The following is a 27,650-nucleotide window of genomic DNA, read 5'->3' as shown; positions in this document are numbered from 1 at the left end:
AGCTGTGAAATGTCATATCCAGTTCATTCTCAGATGGGGGGTAAATCTGAAAGAAACTAGATTAGGATCGCTGAGTATGCTGCGAATGGGAACTCTTACTCTTTCCTTTTATTCTGAATGGAGACATTAAAAAATAGTGTGAGTGGCATACTATCTATTAGCATGATATAGAAAATTTAAACTGAGTGCAGCCAGACACTCAAGAATAAACCAAATAGTATAATGTAAATTCCACATAAAACCTCAACGGTTCTAAAAAAAAAAAAACCCCAACGGTTCTTTGGCCCAGGAAAGCACCATTTTACAAAGACTGAATATTGAGGTAATTTCAGGACTGGATGCCACAAGAAAAGCAACTGAATGTGAACAATGAGCCAGGCGGAAATAACAAACTTACATGACTCCCAAATTAAGTTTTCATTCAAAGATACACCAGTTTTTTCCTCTCATCTTTGACCACCAACAACAAAATATCTGACAGGTTCTTGTTTAGCAACACATGCCTTTGTGTACTGAAAGAAAAATCTTGGCTTATTGGTCCCGTACCTCATCTACCAATGTTTCTGCTATTCTTTTTTTTTTTTTTTTGGTACTGGGGATTGAACTCAGGACCTTGGGATTTTAAGGCAGGTTGTAGAACCAGTAAGCTAAATCCCCAGCCCTGTTTCTGCTATTCTTTACAAATAGAAATGTCCTGTACTAGTAATAACTTTATAATTCCTTTCATAAATCTTAGTCCTGTTTTAGATCTCTGTGTTAATCTGAATAAGAGATGCCTATTTTTGTTTTTCTGTAGACCTTGTGAAATTTCATCTTGTCCTGGGGCAAACAATCACAAAACGTAATTATCCCTTATTTTTTGAGGGTGAGATAAAGAGAACGTGAAGAGCAAAGCTGCATGGGCAATAGGAAGTATCCTAAGATCTTATGATTATGTTCTCTGCCTTTTATATAGGCCAAGGTGGCTTTCTACTTGACACAACAGAGAACAGGCCATAAAGCCTGAAAATAAAATGTTCTAAAATTAGACCTCAGAGTATTTTCAATAATCATCTGTAAAGCATTTTAAGGAAAATTACTAACTTGGAGGCTGAGGCAGGAGGATCACAACTTCAGGCCCAGCCTTGACAACTTGGCAAGACATGGCCTCAAAAATAAAAATAAAGCCAGGTGTGGTGGCATATGCCTGTAATCCCAGCACTTGGGAGGCTAAGACAGGAGAACAGCTGCAATTTCGAAGCCAGCCTGGGCTACATAGTGAGTTCAAGCAAGATTTTGCCTCAAAAAACAACAAACAAACAAGAATACAAAGGGCTGGGGGTATAATCCCAGTACTCCAGAATAAAGGCCTGGAGAGAAAGCTCATTTGCCAAGGTCCTGTGTAGAATCCCTAGTATGGAAAAAAGAACAGGAAAAAGAAAAAAACTAATTGCCAGCCAACCCCCTCAAAACAGTTTCAAAGGCTCTGAAAGGCTCTGCTTCTTAAATCTTTAAATTACATCATATTGTAGTCACATCTTTTGCTACACTAGGTGAAGAGCTTCAGGCTGGTTAAAATACTGCAGACTGCATTTCTGTTAATATTTTTCTCTCTTCGTGCTGACATTTCCAGTGTTGGGAAGTAGGATTTGTATTACCAAGGTGTCCCTCTTTCTCCATCTTGCTCTGAAGAATGAACAAAAGCTTGAGGTGTTCGTTTCAGAAGATAAACTGCAGCATGAAGACCCCCGATATTCACCCAGACCGTATGTACCTTTCGCCATACATGTCCCATTCCAGATAATGCCTGTGTACACACAAAAAGCAAAAAACCAGGCTGACAATCTGCTTGTAAACAATCCAGGGATCTTAGTTGCCAGTTAAGAAACATGAGGAAGAGAAAACACATCCTATTCAAATGAATATCCCCAAGTCTACATAAAAAAGGTCCTGAAATTGCCACAGACAGATTTTGAGCTAATGTTCAGCACCTTGGCAAAGCACTTCTTGTCCTGGGTAAGGAGTACGGCTCGGCCTGTCCCAGGTCTACAGACACGGCTCATCTCTCTCAGGCAAGCTGGGTAAAGATTCCAATTTCTCTTTTTGGAGCCCATCCTATAAAAGAAAGTCTGATGAGTCAAGCACTGACTGTTGTAAAAGATAAACATCTAGGACTATATTAAATGAGAACAAACATTCATGCATCCCAAGGCATAAAAAAAAGCCAGAGCTTGGCATTATGTGAATAAAATAAGCTATGAGAGTAAACTGTTAAGAATTTTGTATCAAATCAGTTTTTGACAACTAAAACTTGTCTTCTTAATGAGTATAATTAAACCAAACTGCTGCTTAGAAAACAATTTATCCTGAGAATCAGTCAAGTCTTCCTAATTCTTTTTATCTGAACTATGATTGATTATGTAATTGAACAATAGGCTAGGAAGTGAATTACAGGTAATTAAAAAAGGAACCTCCTGTGATGGTTGGGATCAAAATATAGTTAAAATATTTCTGAATTCTCAGAAGAAACAAAATGGGTGAGTCTACCATGACTGTTAAAATTGTTCAGAAAAAGCCAAATGTGGCAATATATGTGCAAAATCCCAGCACCAGGAGGCTGAGGCAGGAATTTGAGGCCAGCCTGGGTTACAAAGTAAACTGTTTAGCAAAAAGAAAAAAAGGAAAAAAAAAACAAAACAACTCTACTAAGTCCGTTAAAAGGAACTGGAGGATTTTTTTTTTAACTTACATGAAGTACAAATAATGATATTTAGAAGACAAGTACCAGAATAACAGGTAAAGTAAAACAAACTTATTTTGTTTTTTAAAAACAATGCCTACCTTTTTCCAAATGGCATATCTGTTACAATGATATCCACAGAGCCAGTTCTCAGTGGAAGATTGCAGCTATCCCACTGAATAGCATCAATGGGCAAGCCCCAGGAGGATTTGCTGCAGGGACAAAGGAAAGGTGCTTCAACATATTCTAAAATATGAAATTTTTAAAAAAGTTTTTTCAAAAGAGACTTTGCTATAGCAAAGTACAATGCTACAAATCATAGTGAGAACATCACCAACTGATCAGAATCTTAAAAGTGACATGTAAAAAGGAACTTTATATTCATGAAATAAAACTAGTGCAATGACTGAAATGGAAAAGCTACATATAAATAAATTTAAAGAACAGTTAAGATTGATTTTCAAAAGATGTTCACATGGAATGTGGTGATGCACACTTGTAATCCCAGTACTCAGGAGGATGAGGCAAGAGGACCACCAAAAGTTTAAAGCCAGCCTAGACAGCATAGGGAGACCCTGTCTCAAAAAAGATGTTGACAAAGATGTTCAAATACAGTTTAGGAAAATGAATTGAGAGAAATTATGCCTGTACCAACTGCAAGAGAACTTTACAGTGTTAAAAAATTAGCAAAGATAAGGGTACAGCCAGTATTATAGACATAAAATAGGATCACATGTGCCATGTATAAATAATCGTGAAAATTTAAAGTAAACATTTTTAAAAAAGCAAGTGATTTACAAACATAAGCCTCACAGTATTACAGAGGCAGTTCTCTCTGGATCTTCTAAGGCCAAATGTAGATCAAATGACTTCCTGTGTTATGTAATCAGGATGTGGTGCATCTGTAAAGCCAAATAAATCTGTTGACAAGTACCTACTCCTTCAGCTTTCTAAAAGAATAAAGGACAAGGGCTGGGGATTTAGCTCAGTGGCACCATGCCTGCCTTGCAAGCACAAGGTCCAGAATTCGATCCTTGGTACTGGGGTGGGGGGGGTGGGGGGAATAAAGGACAACTACCCAAGAGACCAGAGAAGTGGGCTTATGATGGAGCTTCTGATAAGAAATGATACATTAAGCCACAGTACAACCAGTTCTTCCCCAAAGACTTGAAAAGAATGGAGAGGCTGACATAGAAATTGTCCTCAAATGCCACTTATAGTGGGCTAGCCCTTAAGACACTGCAATAATACATACATCAAAAGGACAGACAATACACATATGCAGAGGCTGATGGACTTCCAAACTATGGATATCAAAGGCCTAAGATTTAGAAAGAGGGCTTTCCCCAAGAACCCACACGGCTGGCACCTTGATCTTGGGTTTCATAGCTTTATGAAGGAAGAATGAATGTTAAGCCCCTTACTCCAATGGGAGAGGATGATTTAATACCCTTACATCCTTATTTAAGGATGTAGCTCAGTGTGAAGGTACTGAGTTCAATCCTCAGTACTACAAAAATGGAAAAAAGAAAAGAAAAGAAAAATAAAAAGTTGCAACAGGGTGAGGAAATTAGTTAAATATTTAAAAAATATAAATTATTTTCAATAAATTTAAATTTTAAATGGATTCTCTACATCTTGGCTATACGGTCACAATACACTGAGGTTATTAAGTCAAAATCAACATGAAAAGTGATTAAGTCTAAAATATGATATAAAAGATTAAAAACTTTACCTTTCTTTAATTTGGCTCTTGGTCAATAAAGATGAGATATTATTGGCTGCTCTTTTTACAGCCAGTGGACTATTATCACCAGCAATATGATAACAGTTAGACCATTCAGTAGCCCCCTAAGAGACAGGATTATATATTAAAACATAAAGTAACAAACTGCAAAAAATTGTGAAGGGGAAAGTTATTTCAATCAGTTGTCATAAATAAGACAATCAGTGTTCTTTTCAAAAGTGGCAAAACAATATATTGTCAACTTTGCTATTGGCCTTGTTGGAAATGCCTTCTCTGCTTGCTGAACTCCTACCCATCTTTAAAAACCCACCTTGACTGTCAACTTATTGGATTAAGAGATTAATGGAGAAGTACTGGACTGTGAGGGCATAGTTGAATGGGCTACTCAAAGGTGGGGCCTAGCTGGAGAAAGTGTATCAAGGGTGTGTTACCGTGGGGACTATCTGGCCCTGGTTCCTTCCTCTCTGACATCTTCCCAAACTCTTGATTCCTGCCTGCCATAAAGCAAGCAGCTTTGCTACATCATGATATTCTACTTCACTTCAGACCCACAGCAATGGAACTAGCCAACCATGGACTGAAACCATAAGCTAAATAAATCTTTAAGTTGTGAGTGTTGGGTATTTTGTTCCAGTGTCTGAAAGGTGACTTGATACACAGCTCAAATGTCATATTCTCTTTTTTTTTTTTTTTTGGTACCGGAGATCGAACTCAGGACCGTCATATTCTCTTTTAACATCAAACTCAACTCTCCAAGCTGTCTTTTATCAGCTCTTTAAAAGCACTCTGTACACACCTCTGCCACTAGTTCCAATGTTAACTATGTTCATATATGCCTGCCTCCCAACTAATCTAGGAACTCCTTCAGAACAAATCTAGTATTTTATTCAGTTCCAGACTCAGCAGTATCTGACATACCGAAGGTGTAACAGTCCCTAACATGGTTTAAAAAATTAACCAAGTAAAACTGTACCCTATACCCTTTTGGATTGTGAGTTTATACAATCAGATCTACTGGAATACTTGACCGTCTCACAATAAAAAGTCATTTCCTTTGTATGATAGCCTCTTAAATGATAACTGCCACGTCCCTGAAAGGATTTTGTAGTTTTATATCAAAAACTTGTCAGGAGCAGAATATAAATACCAGGCTGTCACATTTCATTTATGAAATGAGGTGACATAGTACCCTAGGCCTGAACAATATTTTGTGCAGGTTAACAGAAGGTTTCTGACATGAAAGCAGAGAAAGGTTCTATTCTCTGCCTGGGGATAAGTAATAAACACTACTTTCTTTTCAAATGGGAATACACCTTCCATCAATGAATACAGCACTTCCTTTTTATTTTGCCCAGACACAAGGATGATGACATACTCCAGCCTATAATCCTGCAGGGACTATATAAAAGGGACTCTAGAATTTGGCTGAGCAGGGATGGAGAAGAAATTACATGTTTGATGAAAGTCTCACATGATTCTGACTTCCCAACATTCTTTCTTTTTTTTTTTTTTTGGTACCGGGGATCAAACTTGGGTCCTTGCGCTTGCGAGGCAGGCGGTGACACCACTGAGCTAAATTCCTGGCCCAACATTCTTTTTTTTTTTTAAAACCATTTATTGATACATTTTAGATACACATAATGATAACATGCATCATAGGGAATTTGTACCTGTACATGATATATCTTGCTTCTTTTTTTCCCACCTCCCCCACTTTGACCCCTCTTCCCCTGTTTACAAAACCAGCGTTCTTTTTAACACCTACTTGGACTTTCTGCCTCAAAAGGATGGATTTTATAGTATCTCCATGTTTTAAAAGAAATCTATATATATATACCCTATTAATTTATTTCACAATTTTATGCATTTTGAACCATATAGCAGTTTGTTTCCCCACATTGCCATCCTCATGTCTGTTACATAGAAACAGCTCAAGTTTTTTTTTTTTTTTAAGCTATCTCTTTTATTCTGTTCTCTATCTCTGTTGTATTTCTTGACACCCAGTGGCCCTTACCTGATGTTTCACAGACATATCACAGTTTGGTGTTACAGAAGAGCACTGTTTTATCTCACAGTTGTTCTCGACTATAACTGGGTTTAATCAGTACAGGTTTCTGCAGGCAGAGTGACTTCTGTTGCTAGCAGAATATAGCAGTCACATAAACTATAGTTTTCCTCTTGCATTTTAACTTCCAGATCACAGATGTCATTTTCTAATTACAGTCTGGACTATTGTTTTCCTTGGTAAGTTGCTATGGACTTGCTCATTTGTCTAGTTTCTGCCTATGTACAGAATCTGCGGGATCTCCTTGCACCTGTTTACCACTGGCTTTTGGTATACTGTATTGAAGAACTTACTATGTTTTACCTAAATTTAAGTGATTTTACTGTGAGTTTCCTCTTCTAAATAATTTCTACATGCATAGATACTGATTCACTAAAACTTAAATGTTCTCTATTTAGAAAATATCTTCCCATTCCTTGATTTGCTTTATGCAGTTTTTCTCAATGTTACAGTAATTTTAAACACTACTGGTATGCAGCCTTGTCAACATTTAAAAAAATCTAAATAACACTCATAAGTTTCCCTTTTTTGCAGTGCTGTGGATTGAATCCAGGGCCTTGCATAAGGTAGGCAAGTGTTCTACCACTGACTATACCTATCTTTTTCAAGATACTCACTCCCTCTAGGACCCTAAATACACTAAAAACTATATTCTCATTATACAGAAATAAAAACCCACCTTTCTCCACTTTATGCTTCTCCCTTCAATTAGCCTTTCCTATTCAGTTTACTATCTTACCTGATACAGAAAAGGCTCACCAGTTTGTAATCCTCAGCCTCCTCTTAATCCCATGAAAAGACAATCACTTATCTAGTCCTACCACAATTGGCCATTTGAAATAGGTGGTTACATTCTTTGCACCAAAGTGCTAACTTTACTATTGTAATTCTTTTAAAACTCTTGGTCAGCTGACTTAACCTGGATGGTTTCCTTATGTCTAATTTGCCCATTAGGTCTAGATCAGTGTGAGTATATTACTTGCTTATCTAAAAACTAATGGAAGCTGGGCATGGTGGTGCATGCTTGTAATCCCAGCACCTGATTGCATGATTGCCTCCAGTTTGAGGCTAGCTTGGGCTACACAGTGAGTTCAAGGCCAGCCTGAACTCCATAGTGAGCCCTTATCTCAAAAAAAAAAAAAAAAAAAAGAAACTAATGGAAAGGTATTACCTCTATTGGTATTGCCCCTGTTCCACACATTGGATCAATTATTATATCAGTAGGTTGAGGTGCACAGAGCCTGGAGAAGAAAACAAAAAAGAACAGTCGATATATATGTCAAACCGAAGCTAAGCTTCCACAATGATGATTCTTAAAAAGGAACACCTGTCTACAGTCATTTTAAAAATGAATCTGTTAGGCCGGGGATTTAGCCCAGTGGTTCCGTCACCTGCCTTGCAAGTGCAAGGACCCGAGTTTGATCCCTGGTACCAAAAAAAAAAAAGAATTTGTAAGTTAAATTAAAAATAAAATAAAAATGAATTTGTAATTACATGTTGGCTGTATGACCAGGACTTAAAAATATATATATAGATATAACCACAGTTCCCTTTGACTATCACTTGAAATCTCATTTTAGTTCCAGATCTTTGAAAATACGTATATGTGTGTGTGGACATACTAGCATCCATGCATGTGCATACACACACACACACACACACACACACACACACTATATAAACCTATATGATAGCATTAAAAAACTGAAACATGTCTCAAGTAAAACATGTGCCAAAATAAGTTTACTGGCAATTAGACATTCAGTGTTCCTTTATTTTTTAAAAATATATTTATCACTTGTCTTTGCTTTTTTGGGGGGGTACTGGGGATCGAACTCAGGACCTCATGCTTGCCATGCAGGCACTGTGCCACTGAGCTACATCCCTGGCCCAGTGTTCCTTTATTTTTAAATTTTTATTTATTTGTTTTTGAAACAGGGCTCAGGCTGGCCTCGTTGCAGTGATCCTCCTGCCTCAGCCTCCCAAGTGCTGAGAGTGGTGAGATTACAGGCATACAACACCATACCTGGCTTGTTTTAATTTTTTTTTTTTTTTTTTTTTTTTGAGACAGGGTCTCACTTTGTCATTCAGGCTGGCCCTGAACTCACTAGTGTAGCCCAGACTGGCCTTGAACTCATGGCAATCCTCCTGCCTCAGCCTCCTGAGTGCTGGGATCTGGCTTATTTAATTTTAAAGATGACCTCAATATAAAATAATTCTTTATTTGAGCATTTAAGTTTTTGACAGGCATGAATTTAGGCTCCTTCATGCATCATTCATTAAATACTCTAATAATTCTCTTAAGTTGGTTACCACTATTATTATTTTACAGATAAAGTAAAACATTAACTTTCCAGGGACACAAAACTCAAGTAGGGGACAGTCAGGGTTAGAGTTGATGGCTTAAGTGTCACTTCTTCAATGAAGCATCCCATCCTGAGGTCACTAGGTTTCTCTTTCCTTCTCTTAATCTCTTCAAGCTCTGTTACAGTACTTGCTCTGTACAATACTTATAACACGCATGGTAATTATCTCCCTCACAAGACAGATTCTTGGATGTAGCTCAATTTCCTTGTTCCTACCCCTCAACATATGACAACACACTCCTCAGCAACTATCTGGTGGTAGTAAGCAACCCTATATTCCCAGCCATGGCTGATAGGGCAGAGGTGGACACTTTATCAAAACTATGGCACCCAAATCCTATCTTTGGGAAATTTGGAATAAAGAGCTAAAAGTCCTAAGGAGTACAAGCTGATTCTTTGAAACTGGAAATATATAAATTCAGTTGAGAGAGAGCCATGTACACAGATGAACAAAGGTAAGAGCTCACATGCTCTCAGGAAAGATAAAGAGTAGCTGCCGAGGTTTCTGGTTGTTTTCTAAGACCTAGTTTCTGCCCTTTTTGAAACATAGCTTTGTTTTTTGGGGGACTCTGCAAGACTTCTCATCTACTGCCCAACCTGCCCAAGCACAATCATCACTTTTTTTTTTGTTTTTTTTTCGGTACTGGGGATTGAACTTGGGACTTTGTGCTTGTGAGGCAGGGAGCAGAACCACTAAGCTAAATCTCTGGCCCAATCATCACTTTTTTATATTAAACTAGTTACATGACCAATATTTGCTCCCAAAATAAATCTCTCTGTATTCCTGGCTCCTATAATAACTCCTGATGGTAGATAATAAGTGTCTGAATAAACAGGTGGAGCTCGTAAACTGCATGTGGTGGTGCATGCCTATAATCTCAGCACTCGAGAGGCTGAAACAGGAGGACCACTGTGAATTCAAGGCCAGCACAAACTACAACACAAGACTGTCTCAACAACCACAACAAAAACAAATGATTATACTCCATTAAAATAAAAAAAAATTAGTTTAAAATGAAGAAAACTGGGCAACTGGTTACATATTTTCAGAATTACAAGGAATCATTCAATATAGGAGAAAGAAACCTATTATTAGTTTTTTGGGGTTTTTTTTTGGTACTGGGGATTGAACTCAGGACCTGGTGTTAGAGAGGCAGGCGCGGTACCACTGAGCTAAAGCCCGAGCTCCCCTATTACTAGTTTTTAAAAATCTTGTTTTCTATCCACTCTATTCCAACACAGTATCTTGTCAAAGAGGAGAAAAAACTGGTGTTTGGAAGAGAAAATTCAAAGCAAGGTGCCACTTTAATCTAGAGAGCAAAACATTCATTCTCTTACCTGAGCATCCCATATGCAAGAGTTGATCTAAGAGTTGTTGGTCCAAAATGTGTAATATTTCTGCGGTGGAGACTCTCCTCAGTCAATGCAATACCCACAACCATTTCATTATCATGGATATTCAAGAGAACCTATGATAAACAAAACAGAAGAAAAAATCTTCAGGATTTTTCACACTGCATTTATTACTAAGATTTTTATTTGAGGCTTTATAAAGCTTTTTTTGGTTGAGGTATACTTTGCATGTAGGTACAGAAATCTTAAGTGTGTGTAAGTTCTTTCTTACATGTAAAACTACATAACCACTACCCAGACAGTGATATAGAATACTGCCAGCATCCTGAGGCTGCCTTGTCTCTTTCCTGCTCAATATTCACCAAAGGCTGATCATTAACCTGACTGCTGCCACTATAAACTAGTCATGTCATTTTTAAAACTTTACATAAATATGGGCCGGGGATTTAGCTCAGTGGTTTCGCCGCCTGCTGCGCAAGCGCAAGGACCCGAGTTTGATCCCCGGTACCAAAAACAAAACAAAACAAAACAAAAAAACAATAAAATTTACATAAACAAAATGGTATATACTATTTTTTTGCTTAAAGTCTAACAACCTGATTTTCCCAAGTTTTATAATGCAAGCATTATTTTTTTAAACATTTATTGGTACACTTAGGGGTTTTTTTTTTTGGTACCAGGGATCGAACTCAGGACCTTGCACTTGTCAGGCTGGTGTGGTGCCACTGAGCTACCTCCCCAGCCGTACTGGTACATTTTAGATATACATGATATATCTCATCATCATAACACTCATCATAGGGAATTTGCACACGTACAGGATATATCCTACCTCTTTTTTTCCCATTTACTCTCCCCTCAAGCCCTCCTTCCCTTCCTATAAGCAAAAGTTTTGTTTCCTTCTATTTTTACTTTTTTTTTTCTTGTCCTTTCATTCTTTTCTTCCTCCCCCACCCTTGTTCTCCTTTCCATTTGAACATTGTCTTACCATTTCCCAATATCTATTATACATTTAAAAAATTTTACATTTTAGTCTTTATTTCCACTTTCAGTTTCTCATACCAGAGAAACAATGTGGTATTTAAACACGTGTGTCTGATTTATTTCATCTAAGAGTATGGTCTCAAGGTGTACCCATTTAGCTATAAATATCTTAAACTCATCCTTTACAGCGGAGTAGTACTCCATGTGTTAAAAAAACCCCACATTGTCTTTATCCATTTCTTGGTTAATAGGCATTTGAGCTGTTTCCAAGATTTAGCTATTATAAACTGTGTTGCTATAAACATGGGTGTGCATACATTGCTGTGATAAGATGCTTTTAATTCTTTTTTTTTGGTACGGGGGATTGAACTTGGGTCCTTGCGCTTGTGCAGCAGGCAGCGAAACCACTGAGCTAAATCCCCGGCCCTGCTTTTAATTCTTTCAGGGAGATGCCAAGAAGGGAAATAGCTGGGTCAAAAGGAACCTCTAATTTTAGTTTTTTGAGAAATCACAGTGATTTCCCCAGTGGTTGCACCAGTCTACACTCCCACCAATAATGGAGAAGGGTTCCTTTTTCCCCCACAGCCTCTCCAGCACGTTATTGGTTGATTTCTTGATAAGAGCCATTCTTTCTGGAGTGAGACTGAATCTCAGGTTAATTTGCATCTCTTGCATGACCAGTGATGTTGAACATTTTTTCATATACTCATTTGCCATTTGTACTTCACCTGAGAAGCGTCTATTCATTTCAGATGCCCATTTTTGGATTGGGCCTTTAAATTTGGGAGGTCTAATTTTTTTGATTTCATACTTTTTTTTCCTGTATATATTTTAGATAGTAGTCCTTTGTCTGAGGACACACTGTGGATTGTCTCTTGACTCTGTTGGTGGTTTTTCTTGCTGTGCAAAAGCTTATTTATTTATTGGTACAGGGGATCAAACTTAGGACCTTGCACTAGCGAGATAGGTGAGGCGCCACTGAGCTAAATCCCCAGCCTGCAAGAGCTTTTTAATAAGATGAGATCCCATGAACTTCCTCTGCATTCCGGGTTTTGTTCATAAAAGACTTTGCCTATAGCAATGTCTTTGAAAGTTCTACCTATTCTATCTTTCAGCAGATTAAGTAGTCTTGTTTTAATATTTAGATCTTTGATCCATTTTGATTTTAGTTTCATGCATGGTTAGAGATATGGGTCTAGGTTCAATCTTTGGCATGTGGAAAGCCAGCTTTCCCAACACCACTTATTATCTTTCTTCCAATGAAGGTGTTCAGCCCCTTTATCAAGGGTAAGTTAGCATAATGTGCCTGGAGTTGTCTCCATCTTCTGTTCTGTTCCATTGAATCTGTTTTTTTTGGTCAGTCCCAAGCTCTTTTTATCACAGTAGCTTTGCATTATCATTTCACATTAGGAACTGTGATGTCCCCTGCCTTGCCCTTATTTCCAAGAACTGCTTTTGGTTTTCTAGGTTTCTTCGGGTTCCAAATGAAATTTAGGATTGTTTTCTGTAGTTCTGTGAGATATGCTGTTGGTAATTGGATCAGGATTGCATTAAATCTGTATAACAGTTTTGGAAGCATGGTCATTTTCAGTATATTGGTTCTGCCTATCCAAGAACAAGGCATATCTTTCCATTTTCTCATATCTTCTTCGATCTCCTTTTTCAGAGTACTGTAGTTTTTTTTTTTTGTAGTTTTCAATGTATAGGTCTTTTACTTCGTTAGATTGATTCCTAGGTATTTCAGTTTTCTTGATGCTATTGTGAAAGGTGTTGTTTCTCTAATTTCTCTCTCACTGAGTCCGTTATTCATATACAGGAAGGCTACTGTCTTTTGAGTGTTGACTCTGTATCCTGCTATGCTGCTGAATTTCCTTATTAAATATCGAAGTCTTTTGATGGAGCTTCTGGGGTCTTCTATGTAGAGCATCATGTCATCTGCAAATGAGTTGAACTTCTTCCTTTCCTATCCTTATTCCTTTTCTTTCTTTCTCTTATCTAATTGCTCTGGCTAATGTTTCCAGAACTATATTGAGAGTGGTGACGGTGGACATACTTGTCTTGTTCCTGATTTTAGAGTGAAAGTTTTCAGTTTTGGTCCATGTAGCATGTTGGCTGGCTTTTCATAGATGGCTTTCATCAGATTTGAGATAAAGACCATCTATTCCAGTTTTTTGTAGGGTTTTTATCATGAACGGGTGTTGGACTTTGTCAAACGCTTTTTATGCATATGTCGAGAGGATCATATGGTTTTTGTCCTTGGCTCTGTGAATATATAGTGTATTACATTTATTGATTTGCATATGATGAACCATCCCTGCATCCCTGGGATGAATCCTACTTGGTCATGGTGTGTAAACTTCTTGATGATTTGCTGCATTGTTTGCCAGTATCTTATGGAGGATTTTTGCATCTATGTTCATTAGGAAGACTGGGCTATAGTTCTCTTTTCTTTGGTTGGATCCTTTTTTGCTCTTGGTATCAGGGTAATGCTTGCTTGAAAGAATTAATTTGGGAGTATGGCTTCCCTTTCCATTTCTTTAAAGAGTTTTAGAAGCAGCAGCTTTAAATTTCTTGTAGAATTCAGCAGTGAATCTGTCAGGGCCTGGGCTTTTGTTGATAGGGTTTTTTTTACATCTTCAATTTCACTGGCTGATATTGGTTTAGAATTTTTATATCTGCATGATTCAATTTTGGTAATTCACGTGTATCTAGGAATCTGTCCATTTCTTCTGTTTTCCATCTTATTAGAATACAGGATCTAGCCGGGGATGTAGCTCAGCAGCACCATGCATTCTTGGCCAGTGGAAGCCCTGAGTTCAATTCCCAGTACTGACAAAAAAAAATACAGGATCTAGAAGTAGGTATTGATAATCTTCTGGATTTCTGCTGGATCTGCTGTGATTTCACCCTTTTTATCCCTAACTGCAGGAATTTGAGTCTTTCCTTTTTTGATAAGGTTGGCTAAGGGTTTGTCAATTTTATTTAATCTTTTGAAGAACCAACTCTTCCATTCATTGATTATTTGTATTTTTTTTAGTCTCCATTGCTATAAAGCAAGCATTACTTGAAGGTTTAGTTTTTTTTTTGTACCAGGAATCGAACTCGGGTCCTTGCACTTGCACAGCAGGCAGTGAAACCACTGAGCCTGAAGGTTTAGTTTTTTAGAAAACATTTTAAACAACAGAAGTGCTACAAGACCACTGGCACACTGAATTCCTAATTACACGCTTCAACCAGATTAACCATTAGCACTGTACCACATCTGCTTTATCATCTATTGTTTTCATACTTTAGTGTTTTTTTAAACTAGACTCACTTGAATCATGTCTATGATATAATGGCTTTTTTGATCAAATTATAGTTTATCTAAATAAAAATAAAATGTTCCCTAATCTTCCACCTAAAGTTTCTTCATCATGATCTTACCAATAGTAGCAGTAGCTGTGACACTCCTACATGCAAGGGACTGTTCTACACACTATACTCACGACCTCATTTTCTAGTCATCAGCTCTAAGGTAGATGGCATGGTTCCCTGTGTATAAGGAAACTCAGGCACAAAGACAACTCACTTGCCCAGTCCTACAGCATCTAAATTGAGATTTAAATGCAGGTAGCATAGCTCAAGAATCTGCCTTCTAAGCCATCTTGCTAACTTTTAGCCATAGCTTTTCTAGTTAGTGGCTATTCATTTTTATGACAGCTGTATGAGGTAAAAAGAAGTGGGGAATTGTTCTCCTGATCTGACATGCCAAGAAAAAAAAAAGTTACAAAGAGACAGAGTGACTTGCTCCAAATTCAAGTGTCCTAAAAGCAAGAGAAATTAACTTTTTGGTAACTATGTCAGCTGCTAGACGCCCTTAAAATTATCAGGTTTAATGACTCCAGTTACTATTGCCCATAGGTCAGTGTGGTCAGTCACTAGGATTCTAAGCATGCTGAATGTATTTTGGTGTGGGAATTAGGATAAGTATTAGCACGGATGACTGTTTTGAGGCTGAGGTTTTAAAAGTGCAGTTTACTTTTTCTAGTACCCAAACTATAAACAAGACAAACTGTTTTAATTCTAGTTGAATTTTATAATCTGAAAGTATACATAATATAGAAGTACTAGCTTATAAATTAGAAAACTTGTGCCTTAGCAGCTCCCATCTATAAGCACTCAGCACATGCCACGATCTTGCAACAAATACGTACTTTAAATGTATTATCCTTCTGGGTGTGGTGGCACATGTCTTTAAATCCACTTTAAAGCTCAGCTCAGGGGCTGGGGATTCAGCTCAGTGGTTTCGGCACCTGCCTCGCAAGCGCAAGGACCTGAGTTTGATCCCCGGTACCAAAAAACAAACAAACAAACAAAAAACTTCAGCTCGGGTAACTTGTCAGCTTTGCAAAACTGTCTCAAAAATTTTTTTGTTGTTGTTTTTGGTACCAGGGATCAAACTCAGGTCCTTGCATTTGTGCAGCAGGTGGCAAAACCACTGAGCTAAATCCTCGGCCCTTCTCAAAATTTTTTTAAAAAGGGCTGAGGATGTAGCTCAGTGAGAAGGTCCTGGAAGCAATCCCCTGCCCTGGCCAAAAAAGTGTTCTCATTTAACCCTCAGTACAACCTTAAAGGTATGCATTATTACTGGTTCCACTTGAAAGAAAGAGACTAAGACAATCTTGTCCAGTTACACATTTGTGGAGCCAAAACTGGATCCAGATCTATCAGTTTCTACACCCAGTGTTCTTAATCAGATGGTAGTAGCCCTATTGTCCCTGATACTCAGTTACTGTAGTGTGAAAATTCTCCATATCTTATGACAGCGTTCTGAACCATCAGTCAGAGCTTGTACTTACCTCTACATCAAAGTTGGTCATGTCAGCCTTCCACTTGAAATGATCCTGAACAGCACCCCCAAAGTCTCTTGCAGCCTCATTTGAGGTAAAGCAATGTTTCTCTCCTGCCCTGTTGCATGTGACTCTAAACTTTAGCACCTGAGGCTCAGTTTCTTCTTTTGAATGTTCATCAGTTTCATCTTTGGAAGATGCCAGGTCATCACCTACTAATGTTGATATCTCCTCTTTGATGGCTGGATTTTCATAATAGTCTAAGATATGTGAATCTAGAGCATTGTCAGTAAACCCTCTAATATCTTTCTCATCCAATTTATCTCTTGTCTGTTACCAATTCTCTCTTTATTTGAATTCTGACTCATCTTTTTGCACTTTGTTTTTTTCTTCTTGAAACAGGTGTTAACTTCCCATACTTTTAAAGGATCTGACCATGGGAGTTTTCCGGCCAAGTCTTCAAAATCTTTCAGAGCTTCTTCCTATAAAAGACAGAGAATGAAACCCATTCATTTCTCACTACTTTATTTTTTTGGTTTTTTTCAGACAGTCTGGCCTCCAACTTGCAGTGATCCTCCTGCCTTCGGCCACCTGTGTGCTGGGATTACAGCTGTGAGCCACCACTGTCCAGTTCATTTCTCACTACTAAACAAATAAACCTCAACTTTGCTTACAGATTACACTAGTCATTTTGTTGAAGATGGGATGGGGGGGCACAAGACAAAATAAAAGAAAAATCTGCCTTTAGTTAAGGAAATTAAAATTTCAATGATAAATTAGGATACATACACATTAAACCAGTAAAGAATAATGCAAGAACTGGGCATGGTGGTGCCCGCCTATAATCCCAGCATTGCGGAGGGTGAGGCAGGATTGCTGCGAGTTCAAAGCCAGACTGAACTACATAGCAAGACCCTGTCTCCAAAAACAAAAATTTTTAAACTTTAGTAAGAAATTACATGATATAATCCACATCCTCAATGAAGTAAAGTTTAATAGTCATAAAAAAGTAGTTAAAAAGTAGTAAGAAACTATTACAGAATTTCTTTTCCTCCTTTTTTTTTTTCCCCAGTACTGACAAACCCAGGGCCTCTGACCGCACTGAGCTACATCCCCAGCCTTTTTTTCTATTTTGAGAGAGGGTCATGCTAAATTGCTTGGGCTGGGCTTGAACTTCTGATCGTCCTGCCTTGGCATCCCAGAGTGCTGTGATTATAAAGCATAAACCACCACACCTGGCTTAAATTAAAATTTAAACTATGAGAAGCTATGTCCAAGGGGACGTAGGTAAATAAAAGACAAGGAAGAGGAAGGAGGACAACTTAACCTCTCACTGACTTAGTGTGTGTGAAAATTGTGTTCAACTTCCATTTCTCCCCCTACTGTTGCTTGATACAAAGGAGGAATACTATGTTGTGTTACATATTAATTTAAAAAGAAAACATTTTTAAAGGAAAAAAATCTTCAGCAGTTAAAAAATATACCTATTGATTCTTTTAGTCACCTTTTACAAAAGTAAATCCTGTGATGGCCCTTTCTTAATAAAAGCCGTTGAACAGCTCCCCAAAGCACCACAGTCTCTTCTCTTATGTACTTCATGGCCATTTTTTCCATTCTCCCTTTATGTGTTTGGAAGGTACTTGCTTCACATTTGCACTGCATACCTCTTCCTCATTATTTAACAGAACATCCTCTGAGAAACTTTCTTTATTGAACATCCTTCCAAGTATTCTCTTCCTATTTGATTTTCTTTGTAGTGCTTAACACTATCCAAGGTTACTAAGTTTATGTATGGGTCACCATCAAGGCTCTTCCCAGAATGTAAGTGCATAGTGGAAAAGACCTTATCTGCCTTGACCTCTGCTATCAGCCACAGACCTAGAACAATACTGGCATATAAAAAGTGGTCAATAAAAAAGTGCTAGAAAACATGTGATTAAACATTAAAATGTGAAGTACAGAACATTGCTGTCCAATACAGCAGCCGTTACACGTAGTTATTAAAATTTAAATGATTTAAATTACAGAAAATTACACACTCGGTTCCTCAGTCACTTTAGCCACATTTCACCCACAACTATCCTGTGGTTAGCATGCTAGATGTGTACACATAGGACACTTCCATCAAAGTTCTATTACATAGCACTAGTACTGATTGGGTGTTACTAAAGACCAAAGCAGAAAGAAATCAGTGCTGACTGATGCATCTGAGACTTGGCAATGTAAGTGGAGGCTTTGCTACTACTGAATCTTGCTGAAATAGCATCAAACTTCAGGGTTAGCAAATTCAATTCAATTTACAAATAAACTTTCCTATAAAGGGCCTATAGAGAGGTGGTTGGTGGAAATGCTGGGACAACACTGGCACAGCCTTTCTTTCTTCAGAAACTGTTTTAAAAGAAAAAAAATACAACAGAAATAACAACTCTTGACTTACAGAGTATTTGCAACCTGGAACTACAATATAAGGATTCTCAAATGTAGTGAAAGTCAAACAAGTGCAGGATGAAACAGAAAGGGAGAAGGCCTGCATATCTGAGACAAAGGATAAAGAACCATCTACAAAGCAGGTAGCAAATAAACTTTACTTGGAACACCAGAGAAGTGGTGAAGAAAGTGTCCCTGGACTTCCTTTGTATTGAGCAACAGTAGGGGAGAGAAATGAAAGTTGATCAAGAATTTCACAAATATGCCATATTTGCTGGAAGTAGTGTATTGTGGAGGTAGGGTTAGGAAATACATAGTTATCCCTTAGGATCCCCTGGAAATTGGTTCCAGGAGATACAAAATTGATAGCAATTGGAGATACCAACTGAACCCCGCAGATACCAATATCTGCAGATGCTTTAGTTTCTTATAGAAAAGATGTAGTATTTGCATAAAATCCACACACATCCTCCTGTATACTTTAAATCAGCCCTATATTACTTCTAATACCTAATATAATACAAATACTAATTATGACATATTGTTTGGGGAAATGACAATAAAAATGCCTGGATAGATTAATAAAGACTTTCAAAAATTTTTAATCTACAGCTGGTTGAACCCAACTGAATATGGAGGACAACTGTGCTCTGCTTTGTGAATAACACTGAAGCTGCTGATCCCTTTAACTTAGGGAGAAGGAAAGGTTAAAAGAACTCGTTCAATAGAATGGGAATTATACCTCAATAAAGCTATGAAAAAAGAGGGGAGGGGAGGGAAAGGAAGGGAGAAGAGAACTCAGTACTCACTCGTGTCAGCCAGGGAGATTTCTGGCTGGCCTGGTGCCCACCTGTGGCTTCTCTACCACAAGAACTTTTTAAACAAAGCAGTGCTAAGAGGAACTCCCTCGTTAAAAGATGAGCAATTATCAAGTTATTGGCACAGAACTTACATGAAAGCAGTAACAGGAAAAAAAGACAAATGAACACGGAACAAAAGCCAAAAAGCAGTGACCAGAAAACTTGCCAAAGAGCAGTGAAAAACTAATTAAACATAATGACATCAAAAACATGAAGAGGAGCCAGGTGTGGTGGGGCACGCCTGTAATCCCAGCACTTGGGAGGGTGAAGCAGGACAAATGCAGGGAGTTTGAGGTCAGCCTGGACTACCTATTGAGTTCAAAATCAGCTTGAACTACATAGCGAGAGAGTCTCAAAAAACAAAACAAAACAACCCCCAAAATAAATGAAGAGGAAACACATTTGTAAATATGAGCTCAAGGAGAGATATAAAAACAGAAAGCTTGAACGGGGATGTAGCTCAGTGGAGCCAGCGCCTGCCTGGCAAAAACAGAAAATTAGGTGAGTCACCAGAAAGATGGAATGAGAACTTGTACAGTTCAAAGAAAATATGGAATAAAAAAATTAAACCAATGGAGACCACAGTGAAAACAGCACATATAAGACACTACTGAAAGCACAGTAAAGAATGTGGAGAAAAGCAAAGCAAAATAATAATAAGCAAAAAATGGTAAAAAGGATCAGACAAATAATAAATATGAAAAAATATTCAAGCTGTGCATGGCAACACACATCTGTAATCCCCCTACTCTTGGGAGGCTGAGACAGGATCAAAAGTTCAAGTCTAGCCTGGGCAAGTTAGCAACTTAGCGAAGCACTGTATCAAAACAGAAATAAAAAATAAAAAAAAGGTCAGGATGTAGCTCAGCGAGAAGGCTCTAGGTTCAATCCCCAGTGTCTGTCTCTCTGTCTCTCTCTCTGTATCTCTCACACACACACACACACACACACACACACACACACACACGTACATAAAAGGTCAAAAGAGATCCCACATGTGTATAACCAGTTTCCCTAAAGGGAACTAAAATAATTTTTAAAATTTTTTTCAAATAATCAAGAAAATTTTCCAGAAATATAAGTGCACTGCTGTGTTCTGTAAAAGAATTATCAACAATGAAACAAAGTTTAGCAAGCTGATTAGATTTCAGAGATTAAAAAAAATCATTTGCTCATCAAGCAAAAATATAAAGAAAGCAACAAAATGGGGAAAGAATATCAGGATGAACTCATAGTGTTCCATGACAACATCTAATGATAGAAAAGAATGAACACTGACTACAACATTCTTGAAGAAGGGAAGCAATTCCAAATTTTATATCAAACCTATTAACCAAATGCAAAAGGGAAAGGCAAACATACCCAACTCATGCCCTTAAGAGATAAAAAGAAAACTAAAACAAGTCATAAAAAACTTGATAGTCAACAGAATGAAGGCTAGGGGCAAATGTTTAAAAATGAGGTTTTTGGGGCTGGGGATTTAGCTCAGTGGTTCTGCCACCTGCCTTGCAAGCGGAAGGATCCGAGTTTGATCCCCGGTACCAAAAAAATAAATAAATACAAAAAAAAATAAAAATGGGTTTTTTTAAACCTAGGGCATGCTGCAATTTAAATTCACAAAATAATGAGATTAATAATTTTTCACCGGGTGTGGTGATGCACGCCTATAATCCCAGCACTCGGGAGGCTGAGGCAGGAGGATTGCGAGAGTTCGAGGTCAGCCTGGGCTCCATAGTGACTTCAGGGCCAGCCTGAACTACAAAGAGGGACCCTGCCTCAAAAAAACCCCCATAAAAACCAAAAAGCAAAACAAAAGAACAAACAATTTTTCATAGTCAGGCACAAAAGTTTCCTTTTCACAAATCTGAAAATTATTGTAAGTTTAGCAGTTCTTCTGGGACTTCAGCCAAGAAGCTTTTCTGTAGTTACTTATAAGGAAACTCTGAAAAGCTAGCTCAAGTAGAATCATTCCATAAATGAATTTACCTCTAGAGAGCCAAATGGCCCAGGATACAAATTTTAGGAGGGCAAAAATGCAAGAATTTAAGGATATATTAATAAATGACTGTAAGTTAAAGAATTTAAATTGGCAAGTTTTCTTTTAAATACTTGTTAATATTTATTCATGCACAGAATTGATTGTCAAAATTTCAAATTGTTTAGCAGCAAAAACAGATTGCCTGTTATTTATTAGTTTCATAGGTTTAATTCAGTTGCCAATGACTATTCTCAGAAGGGTTATACTAGTGTTGAAAGTTAAAATTAAAAAAAAAAAAAAAAAAGAAAAGAAAGTTAAAATTACAGGGCCAGGGGAATTTATAGCTCAGTAGTGCCAAGCCTGCCTCCCAAGCATAAGGTCCTGAGTTCTATCCCTGGTACTGAAGGAAAAAAAGAAACAATTACAGCTAATAAAATTTTTATTTATTTTCAGTAATGAGTCTTTTCCAGTCTGCTCTTATTTTTCCTAGGCTGTGGGTTTATCTGATTATATTTGTTTTATTTGGTGGTACTGAGAACTAAACCCAAGGCCTTGGGCATGCTAACAAAGCACTACCACTGAGCTACATACTACTCCTTTACTATTTTATTTTGCAACAGGGTCTCACTAAGTTGTCCAGGCTAGCCCAGAGAGCTGGTATTAGGTCTGGGCCACCATGCCCTGAAGTTTGACTAGTTTTTGAGTAATGTTTTGGGTATCAACCTGTTGGAAATAAAGACTAGAGAATTAGGCAGTATACCATAGTTGTTTTAAAAAGATTTCTAATATAGGCAGTAATGATGGTAGAAAAGTTTTCATGCATTTGACTCTGGAAACCTGACCAAAAAGAAATATGGAAAAAAACCTAAAGCTTTATTGCAATCTATTTTCAGCCTTCAGCTTGAGGAGCAGCTGAATATTTAGGACTCAAATGTTAAAAACACATTGGAGGGCCGGGGATTTAGCTCAGTGGTTTGGCCACCTCCTGTGCAAGTGCAAGGACCTGAGTTCAATCCCCAGTACCAAAAAAAGAACCACATTAGAGAGAAAGCTGTTGTCCTAACAACTGAAGGTATTTAAATATTACTTTAGCTTGATATTAAAAATGAAGTTAGAAAAGTAGGGTCAAAGCAGAATAAAATGGTAAGGAAGTGTTACTTGTAAATGACACAAACTGTCACTTATTTAGTTCACATTCTAGAAACAACTCTCTTTTGGAAATATATATATATATATATATATATATATATATACACACACATACATATTTTTTTAAAAAAAAAAGCAGGAAAATTTATTGGGGAATAGCAATGAGGAATAAGAATGGGGAATAGGAATAGCTCCTGAGAGACTGGAGAGGTCCCCAATGGGTTTCCCATATATCTATATATTAGCAAAACTAATCTAATGTTTACATCCTTTTTTTTTTTTTTTTTGGTACCGGGGATTGGACTCTGAACCTTGCGCTTGCGAGGTAGGTGGAGGCACTAATGTTTACATCTTTTGTAAGCAAGGTCAAACTATTTTTTTCTTAGGGCCAGGGATTTAGCTTAGTGGTTCCAGTGCCTGCCTCGAAAGCACAAGGTCCCAAGTTCAATCCCTGGTACCAAAAAACCAAAAAAACAAAAAAAAAAAGAAATCATTTGGGCTGGGGATTTAGCCCAGTGGTTCCGTTGCCTGTCTCACAAGCGCAAGGACCTGAGTTCGATCCCTGTACCAAAAAAAAAAACAAAACTATTTTTTTCTTATAAACTTCAATATTTTCCAGTATTTATTTTTATTTTTATTTATTTATTTTTTTTAAGACAGGGCTTGCTGCTATGTAATTCAGGCTGGCCTTGAACTCACTCACTGTGTAGCCAGGCTGGCCTCACAGCAATCCTGTCTCAGCTTCCCAAGCCCTGGGATTATAGGTGTGTGCCATCACGCCCAGCTCTTTCCAATACTTTTTTTTTTTGGTACTGGGGATCGAACTCCTGACCTTGTGCTTGTGAGGCAGGCAGCGGAACCACTGAGCTAAATCCCTGGCCCTCCAATACTGATTTTAAAAAGCAACTTTTGGGATGGACTGTCAGCAAATCCCTGATTTTACTACAAAAGCTTGTCAGAATTTATGATGCAAGTAGGAGTATAGCTCATGCTAAGCATGAGCTTAGCATATGTAAGGCTCTGGGACTGAATCCCAGCAATGCTGCAATAGTAACACAACATGACAGGCAGATTGTGAGAAGTAGAAATAACTTCTCTGGGGAAGATGGCTAAAAATCAGCTATCATGTTTGAGTTAGCTCACCTTAGTTTTTTTGAACTGGAAATCTTTAAACTCCTCAACAACCACAAATAAGTTATCAACTGATCTCAGACAATGAACCTGGAAAGAAAGAAAAATGTTAGAAACAGATTTCTGAAAAAACTTCTGAATAACACAAACTATCAATAACTAAATATTTTAAAATTTATGTACAATAGTTTAAAAGCATCTATTGCCTGTATTTCATATTTTTAAATTTCCCATCTCCTTAGTCTCTCATCTTTTTGGTTACCCATCAGGTGCCCTTCTCTAGAGAAAGATGAGGACACGCTGAAGGTTGAAGCATTATATGGGCAACATGGGTATGAGGAAGAAGGGGAAAATGAAGACAATAAGTGAGTCTTTATTGTATTTTTCTCATGGCTCTCTATGGTACACTGTATATCACTAAGAGCTAAGTTTGAGCTCCTGCTTGTGATCACTAGCTGAGTGATTGTAGACAAATCACTTATTCTTCTTGACCTTAATCATTAATGAGGACAATAACAGTGTCTATATTCATAAAGCTTCTTAGGGTATTAACTAAAATATTAGATGCCAATTAACTATTTACCATTTCATCCCACAAATATTTCCTAGATGCCTACTATATGCCAGAAACTAAAAGCTTTGAATATACTGATGAAAAATAACCCACACACAAGCTGGGTGTGATGGTACATGCCTATGATCCCAGGACTCCAGAGGCTGAGGCAGGAGAATCACTCCAAGTTTGAGGTCAGCCTGGGTTACATAGTGAAGTTAAGACCATCCTGTATATAGTGAGACCCTGACTCAAAAAACCAACAGAAAAAACCGCGAAACAATCCATGCCCACATTTTCCTTATGTGGTAATCAGTTTTACCTTAGCTTTTGTTTTACTGGGATGGCAGTTTGCTAACCTTCACTTCTCACCTGCAATAATTCCTAATTACTTCTGAGCAAAATGTCTGACATGGGCCGGGGATTTAGATCAGTGGTTCCAGCACCTGCCTCGCAAGTGCAAGGTCCGGAGTTCAATCCCCGGTACCAAAAAATAAAAAAATAAAAAAAGAGCTGCTATGTAGATTTTATTAAAAAAAAAAAAATGTCTGACACAGTTGGAAGAAAAACCTATGCTTCTGTACTTCAACAAAATCTAGAGGCTGAAGTAAATAAAGAAGTGTAGAAGATACTCAGAATTTCTTCATAAGTCACACAGGGCTCTTTGGTGAATTCAAGCATCAGGAAATGCTACAATTACTAATACAGCAAACTAAGATAAACATATTTATAAAACACATAAATATAGAGAACATAGCATACTAAAAATACAGTCAAACTTTCAAATCAGTGGCCTGCAGAAAATGCAGTAATACTTTGAAATCACACGATTCAGGACAAAGATTCCAAGGTGCCTGTAAACTAGAAAGTAGGTGTACTATGACCAATTTAGAAAACTATTTTAAATAGTGCTTAATTCAAACCTGTGCCAGACTTTCCACTGAAATGTCAAAATATATCTTGCCCCGATCTTTGCTGATTTTGCATGATGACCCCAATTTCTCTCTGATTTCACCTGCAGCTGTTTGCTCAAAGCCGGTGGGGACAGTGGCCCCAACAGTGATGTGAAGATGCTCAGACACATTTCTGGTGCCACTTTCTTCTGTCACTGGTACAAATCTCTGGTTCTCATGAAGGTTCACATCCAGAAGTTTGTTAGTAGCTTCTTGAATGTCAGACATTTTGGCAATGTTTCCGAGATCCCTAATAAAGTCCCTTTAAAGGCAGTACACAAAAGGAAAAGAAAGTCCAGACATTATTGCCTCATATTTCAATTACGAAAAACATCTGTTTTGGAAGGCAGGGACAGGGTAACACAACCAATACAACCATATTTAAGTGAGAGTAGCAGTTTCAAGCCAATGATTAAACCTTGTTAATAAGATCTATTTTCCAGCTTGGTCTGGTGACACCTGTAATCCCAGCACTCTGGGAGGCTGAGGCAGGAGGATCATAAATTCAAGCCCAACCTGGGCAATTTAGTCACTTTAGGGAGAACTTGTCTCTAAAAAATAAAGAGGGCTTGGGATGTAGCTTCTTGCAAACGCTCTGGGTACAATTCCGTTTGAAAAGAAAACTCCATCTTCCTTTTATTAAGTATATTCATAAATTCTAAAAAAGATTAACTGAACACTATGTAATAATTACAAATATATGTAAGCCTATTACATGCCTGACTCTGGGATTTAAGAATTAGCATCAAGAGAGATCTCTGAAATAACTGAAATAGTAAACCAACCTTCCTGTATGGGGGCGTGGGGGACTGGGCTTAATAGCTGTCGGCAGATTTCCGAAGGTTTGTGACTCAAAAGTGGGCACAGAGTGGCTACACCATCCTTGTGCTGTGGCAAGGTCTGGCGACAGTGTTTAACATTACTAAGTCAGTTCCTGCACTTAACACGCTACTACTCTAAAGGTGACTTCCGCCTTCTAAAGGAGGCAGCTCAAGGACATATCCCGCCCCAGGTCACACAGCTAATCAGTGTCACAGACCGGAACAGAACCCACCTCTTCCTACTTTCACCCGGCAGGATCCGCGGTCAAAAGAATCTTGGGGAGCGGGGAAGGCCAGAGAGAGGCAGCGAGACGGCTCCGCGGTGGAGCCAGACTGAGGTTCGACCCCCGGGCAGGACGAAGGCAGGCCTTTCCTCCCACTGCCTGGTTACCGCCGCCACGACAGACCCTTCGGGCTCCAGCACCCTGTGGTTACCCGAGTTGTCGGACCACGCCGCCGGAAGCCGCTCGCCATCTCCGGAAGCGGAAGTAAGGCGGCAGCTACGTGGTAGGGGCCGCGCAAGGACCAGGTTGTGAGCAAGAGTGTGCGCAGAAGGCTGCGTGCGGCAGGGCGTGCTGGGTTGTTCTGCGCCCTGAGCCGGAACGCAGGCACTGTCGCCCGTTTTGGCAATGAATAACATTTGTGGAGTGGTTAGTGATGCCCGGCGCTGGGTAAGCATTTCATATGCGTCATCTCATTTATTACAACAATTATGAAGTGGTGTGGGCCGATTCCCGTTTTTAAAGCCAGAGAAACTGAGTCTCAAAGAGAATAAATATCAATTTCCATCCAGAATTTTATGCTCAGCTATTTATGAGTAGGGCTGAAACTTAAACCTAGATGGTGTAACTTTTAGTTCCGTAGTCAGTGTTGCTCAAACTAGGCAAAGGTAGCTCAAAGTAGTTTCTGATCTCTGTATTGCTATGTATGAACTATTTCTGTACTATTTTTACTTTTTATTTACTTTATTTTTTTTATGGTTTATTTTATATTTTTTATGGTTTTAAAAAAGTTAGCCCTAAAAGTAAAGTTTTGCAGTTTAACAACAAAACAATCTAATTTTAAAAAGGACAGAGGACTTGAATTGGGTGTTCCTTCAGAGACACACAAGTAGCCAAGAGGACATGAATAAATACTGAACATCACTAGTCAGTAGTGAAATATAAATAAACACAATGAAAATGGCTAATTTTTTAAAGACAGCATTTTGCTGTGTAGTTCTTGGCCATGAACTTAATGTGTAGCCCATGCTGGCCTCCAACTCTCGGGATCCTCCTGGCCCAGGCTGTCTAGTGCTGAGATCACAGGCATGCGCCACCACAGTGTGGTGGCAAATTGCTAAAGTTAGAAAGCAAAAGTTGGACTTTTCCAATGGGGGATACAAAGGACTGCAGCCATTAACCTGCTGGCCACTGTGCTCTCACCCTTTGAATGAAAACCCTCTCTCACTCTCCAGAGCATACTTCTTTTCCTACCCTTAATAAACATAACACCTCACTACCTTTTGTGACTGTCTTGTCTAATTTGTTGTTCTGGACAAGAACCTGGAAAGAATCTCTAGATGTAGCCCATAGCAAGCCAGACCCTCATATGTAATAATTCTACAATAACATATAGAGATGGGAAATGGATGTTCAAGCAGAGACTTGGACACAAGTGTGCACAGCAGCATTATTCATATAGATGGAAGATGGAAACAACTCACATATCCA

General features: G+C 38.3%; 1 protein-coding gene and 1 pseudogene across 2 annotated transcripts in view; one reads left to right on the top strand and one right to left on the bottom strand.

Annotated features, from left to right (window-relative positions):
• LOC110349642 (uncharacterized) overlaps positions 1-27,650 on the top strand; it is an 85,594-nt pseudogene that overhangs the window by 14,016 nt on the left and 43,928 nt on the right. The window contains exons 2-3 of the transcript XR_015453382.1: positions 16,613-16,678; positions 23,881-23,976. The product of XR_015453382.1 is annotated as an uncharacterized LOC110349642 (transcript). The remainder of the gene's footprint in view (positions 1-16,612; positions 16,679-23,880; positions 23,977-27,650) is intronic.
• On the bottom strand, positions 403-26,549 carry Thumpd3 (THUMP domain 3 tRNA guanosine methyltransferase). The gene is given in 11 exon segments (XM_004835265.4): positions 403-1,786; positions 1,971-2,094; positions 2,821-2,931; positions 4,455-4,570; positions 7,703-7,772; positions 10,236-10,366; positions 16,076-16,392; positions 16,395-16,548; positions 23,624-23,701; positions 25,088-25,379; positions 26,172-26,549. Coding segments are annotated over 10 exon segments (1,512 nt in total). The 5' UTR covers positions 25,346-25,379; positions 26,172-26,549; the 3' UTR covers positions 403-1,633.

This window comes from Heterocephalus glaber, unplaced genomic scaffold (assembly GCF_053883595.1).
Source record: "Heterocephalus glaber isolate CG9 unplaced genomic scaffold, H.glaber_assembly_v1.0 deba00000122, whole genome shotgun sequence".
Classification (NCBI taxonomy): Eukaryota; Metazoa; Chordata; class Mammalia; order Rodentia; family Bathyergidae; genus Heterocephalus; species Heterocephalus glaber.
Note: the sequence above shows the minus strand (reverse complement) of the source record. Positions and strands in the feature narration are given on the sequence as shown.